The sequence below is a fragment of the Platalea leucorodia genome (assembly GCF_965183815.1).
Source record: "Platalea leucorodia genome assembly, chromosome: 16".
NCBI classification, from domain to species: Eukaryota; Metazoa; Chordata; class Aves; order Pelecaniformes; family Threskiornithidae; genus Platalea; species Platalea leucorodia.
The window spans coordinates 627,111-632,294 of record NC_138838.1 but is presented as its reverse complement, the minus strand read 5'-3'; the positions used below and the strand labels follow the sequence as shown (position 1 = coordinate 632,294).

General features: G+C 57.0%; 1 protein-coding gene across 1 annotated transcript; it reads right to left on the bottom strand.

Moving 5' to 3' along the window:
- Positions 1-1,531: 1,531 nt before the first annotated feature.
- SPACA6 (sperm acrosome associated 6) lies at positions 1,532-4,753 on the bottom strand (the record flags this gene model as incomplete). Its single annotated transcript, XM_082328097.1, has 8 exons — positions 1,532-1,686; positions 2,010-2,163; positions 2,656-2,759; positions 3,004-3,081; positions 3,168-3,191; positions 3,444-3,512; positions 3,847-3,921; positions 4,480-4,753. 8 exons carry the CDS (start codon positions 4,751-4,753, stop codon positions 1,532-1,534), a joined length of 933 nt encoding a protein of 310 aa, XP_082184223.1.
- Positions 4,754-5,184: the final 431 nt, after the last annotated feature.

The window sequence follows — 5,184 nt, the reverse complement described above, 5'->3', positions numbered from 1 at the left end:
CAGGACCGGCCTCTGTGGGATGGGGGAGCACAGGTTGGGGCTTCAGCCCAGAGATTGCAGCTCAGGCTCCTCAACCATAACCAGCACTGACAGCCCCGCAGATCTAAATACAGCTGGAATGTCAGCCCAGGTGATGGAAGCGTTTTACCAATTGCTTGGGACCAAAGGCACCAACGCGATATGGGCATGTACTGCGTTGGCAGCCTGTTTTTTCATATTTTTCTAGTAGCTGTTTTTTCTAACATAAGTCTAGGTACATTTAAAGGCAACACAGAGCACTGGAGATACCATGATCACAGTCTTAAGGTTTCTTTTTCTTTTTTTTAAATCTCTTCTTCAAGGAATCCTACAGCATTCTTCCTCTATGTTTGGCTGTTTTGTTGCAGACCTAATGTCTAAAAAATCTGTAGAAGCAATCTAGCCAAATTACCAAATTGTAGTCAACTGGGTTATACAGTGGTATAAAAGTAAATATGTGATAAAATGCTTTTAGGCAAACAGAGAAGAAAGTAACTTGGCATTTGTAGTGGCCATGACATACAATGGTATTATTATACATGAGTATCTTTGATACATTAGTATCAAGAGAAAGCTTTCCTACAGGTAGCAGTCTGACCTTCCCTTAGTGCTAGCTGTTGAAATGCAGGTGTCAGAACTGCATTTTGGACTGCTTATGCACTGCCCAGTACCCAGTTTGTCTCTATGCAAGCCAATAGATTTCTATATGCAAGCCCATGACCCCCAGATCTCTCTCTCCAGCATAATCCAGATTTTTAGAACTCTGTGGTCCTGTTTTTAGACTGTTCCCATTTGCACATGCCACACCCAGTGCAAGAAAAGCAATTGCAGAAATTTTGGTCCTCAGGGATGGATCCATGTGTCAAGCTCCCCTAGGGTGAATCCAGGCATCTGGAATCCCCTGGGGGACCCTGTTGTCCAGGTCTGTGGGATCTCCAGGGGTGACTGAGGTCTGGGAGGCTCCAGCATCGCCAGGTGGCCCTGGGAGGCAGAAGGAGGAATGGAGAAAGAGGAGGAGGGGGGAGGAGACCCTATATCCCCATCTGGGGCTGGGGGGGGATCATGGGGCATCTGGGGGGCCCAAGGGGAAACTGGGGGGTCCTGGGAGCAACTGATGGGTCTAAGGGTGGAACTATGGGACCCTGGGAGCAACTGGGTCAACTGGGGCTCCCAAAGGGACAGTGGGGGTTCTGGGGAAAATGTGGGGAAGTGGCAGGGTCTCAGGGTCAATTAGGGAATCTGGGGGGAGAAAGGCAGCCTGGAGTGGTCCTGGGTGCAAGGGAGGGGTCCCGGAATGGGCCAGAGGACAATGGAGTCCCAGGGGGAAATAGGGGGCCCTGTGAGTTTTGGAGTCCTGGCAGTCTATGGTGCCCCTTGGACACCTGGGTCCCCTTGCAGCTGTAGGGAATCCTGAGGGACTGAGGGTCCAGGGGGGTTGGGAGTCCCATGCTGGTCTGCAGGAAGCCCCAGAAGCATGGCGATTTTGAGGGTAAGGTTCCCAGGTCAGGAAGACTCACACCATCAGCAGCACAAGTGCTATGGAACCAAGTGCCAGCCCCAGCCCCAGCGATGCCTTGTGGTGCAGGGGTGTCCTGCTGTGGGGCCAGTGGAGCACAGCGCTGAACTGAGCCTGGAGTCCGTGATCTGCCTCCACGCTTCCCTGTGATACTGTGAGGACCCAGGCACACTGGGTCATGGGGCACTGCCCGCCAGGGACCAGGTGTCTGTGCAGCACCTGCTCCAGCCACAGACCTCACTGCCCCCAGGGATCCAGGCATCTGGGGTCCCTGATCCACCCCACGTGCCCCACTGCCCCCAGAGAAGCCAGGCATCAGGAAACACCCACTCCACTCCACCTGTCCACCATGGACCCAGCTGTCCTGGCACCCTGCTCTCACCATGCACCTCCCTCCCATGGACCCAGGTGTCTGGGGTCCCACTCCACCCCACACTGCTCACTGCCCCCAGAGCACTCAGGTGTCTGGACGCACCGTTGAGGTAGAAGTACTTGCGGACCACGGGCTCAGAAAGGACCCCTAGGCGACAGGCCATGGTTCCTGGAGTGGGGTCCTGGAGGGTCAGACTGAGAGGTCCCTCCTCACTCTCCTGCAGTTCCTCAAACAGCGCCAGATCCTGTGTGCGCAGCTGGAATATGGGGGAACACATCAGCACAGCCCGGTCCACCAGGTACACGGAACAGCATATATGTGCATGCAAAGGCACCCGTGTCCTGCACATGCTCATCATGTCCCCTTCGTGCTTCTTGTACCCTTTGCTCATTGCTCACGTCCCACACATGCTCCTCGTGCCCTGTGTGTGTGCACACAGGGATGCACGAGCAGAGCATATGCAAAAGTCAGTTCCTTCACACACGTGCACATGAATCTGCAAACACACGAGTGACCTGCCTCCTGCTTGTATGCACCCTTCACATAGGTGAGCACTTGTTTGCATCCTGTGCATGCTTACACACATGCTACTTATAGTACACCTATCTATCTACTCTATAAGCAATACCTGTATCTATTGATAGTCCTCACGCCAAGTGCACAACTCCGTGCATGCAGGCCTTGCTACCCATACCCAGTCCTCTCATGAATGTCTATGTAGACCCTTGCACATACATGTACAACTCACATCCTTGGCAAACATCCAGGTAATGGGCAGATCGGGGGGCGTGGCAAAGGGCACATCGCAGTGCAGTGTGATGGCTTCATCCGCGTGGGCCCGCATGTCCTGCACTGGGAGCATTGACAGGCATGTGAGCTCACATCTGCTCATGCACTTACAGGAATGATTGTGCTCCTGTGCGACTGCACGTGCTCGCCGTGGGGATGGGTAGGCACGCTCTTGTGTGCTCATGGTGGGCCCAGCAGGCATGGCCACATGTGAGGAATGAGGGTTGCCCCCAGAGCCCTGGAGGCACCCAGCTCCAGGGTGGGGCTTAGCCCACCCTGGATGCTTGGGTCTACCATAGTCCCATACCTGGGCAGTCAAGGGGAAGCTGGCAGTCCACGAGGCGGCAGGTAGCACACTGGAAGACGCGGGCGGCTGGCTGGTACCCTGGCAGGGAGAGACTTGGTGGTCCCAGGGGGATGGGAGATGTACTAGGGGACAGAGGGTGGCAAGACAGAGGGATGGGCACTCACCACAGGGGGGGACGCAGGCTGGAGCTGGTGGGGAGGAAGCAGCATTAGACTGGGGATCATTGGGGATGCACATCCCTGTGATGAGCTGTCAGGGCTCAGCCCTTGTCCAGCCCAGATGAGGTCCCTGGGGGTTTGTCCAGGATGGGAGTGCCCAGAGTGGGGGTCCCTGGGGTGTAGATGTCCAGGGTGGGGGTCTCTGTGACAGTCCCTTGAGTGGGGGTCCCAGGAGTTCTCCAGGGTGGGAGTCCTGGGTGAGTGTCCCCACTGGCCCCATACCTTCCTCCAGCTGGCTCAGCTTCACCCAGATTGTGTTGACAGCTTCCTGCAGGGACACCTCAAAGGGCTCTGGGGTGTCCCAGATGTCCAGGTGAGACAATGTGCCCTCCCCCCAATCCCCATAAACCCTCCCCAGACCCCACAGATCCCCTGTACAGCTCACCTTGACCCCATATATCCATCCTGGAGTCCCATATATCCCCAAACACCCCCTCAACCCCCCCAGAAGCTGTATAACTTGAACCCCATATGCCCTCAGGATTCCCCAAATATCCCCTCACAGCCCCCAGACCTCCATATGTCCTGTAATTCACCACACCTCCCATTCAAGGCCTCCACGTCCCATCCCCCATGCCTCATGTCCTGGCCCTACTCTCTCACATGTCCCACATCCCCTGCTCACTCATATCCTTCTGCTTCTCCAGAAAATGCAGGGCATCCATGATGATCTCCCGAAGTGCCTCACGCTGCCCTGACCCTGGGACCAGTACAGAAGCACTGGGACCAGTACAGGGTTGGGGTTGGAGGTTCAGAGACGGGAGGGTGCAGTAAGGGCTGGGGGCTTCTGGGAGTTCCTGGAGTCCTGATCAGGGTTTAGGGATATCGGGAAGGGCCAGGTATCCCTGGGGTTTCCTGATGTCCTAGGTAGGGCCAGGGGATCCCAGGGAGTCCCCAGTGTGTCCCTGGTCAGGGTTGGGTGATTCTCAGGGTGCCAGGCAGGGCTGGGGTTCCCAGAGGTCCCTGGGGTCCAGATCAGGACTGGGGAGACCTTGGTATAATTAGGAGTCCCTAGGGTGCTTGCTTGGGGTGGGTCCCTGGGGTCCCTGTTTAGGTCCTCAAGTGCCCGGCATCCTGGCCAGTGTCAGTGTGAGGGCCTTGGTTGAATTGGGGAACCCCAGAGGGCTCTGGAGTCCTGTTCAGGGTGGGGGTCCCCCTTGGGATGGAGATCCTTGGTGGGATGGAGGTGCCAGTCAGGACAGGGGTCCCTGGGGAGGCTCCCTGTTCAGTTGGGTGTCCCTGGGGTCCCATGACGCACCCACAGAGACAGAGGCAAGTGGCACAGCAGCCTCCACAAGGGCCTCAAGGCAGTGTTGATGTCGGGGGTCATTGAGGGGGGCCCCAGTAACGTCATGGCAGAGTTGTGCCCGCTGAATGGGGGGCCCAAAGCAGAGCAGGCAAGGGTGCACCCCAGGGAGCCAGGACACCAGGGCTACCCACTGCCACAAGTCAGGTCGCCCTGCCTGGATGCCTGGGTTTCCAGGGAGCCAGGGGGCCAGCACCAGCGTCAGGGGCACCCACCACCACCCCATGGCCCCAAAGCACAGCACCCAGATGCCTGGGTCCCCAGGGAACAGCAGCGTTCCTAGGTGGAGCCTGGGCACCTAGGTGCCCAGGGAACAGCAGGGTTCCTAGGCAGAGCCCAGGCACCTGGGTTGCTAGGGGACAGTGGGGTTCCTAGGCAGGTCCCAGATGCCTGGGTCCCCTCTTGAAAGGAGTGGGGATACGCAGACTCAGGGTCCCCTGGGGTGTGTGGGCTGGAGAAGGGCCTCCCAGTCTCTCATTTTGGTCTCCCCAAATCCTCTGCCTCCAGTCCTTGCCAGTCACATTACTTTGTGTCCCCAAATCCCCTCTACTTAGATGTCTAATTCCTCACCTTCACCCCCTATAATCCTGTCCTGTCAGCACCCCCAGTCCAGTCTCTTGCAGTTCCCAAATCCCCTTCCTTGAAACTTATGCAAGG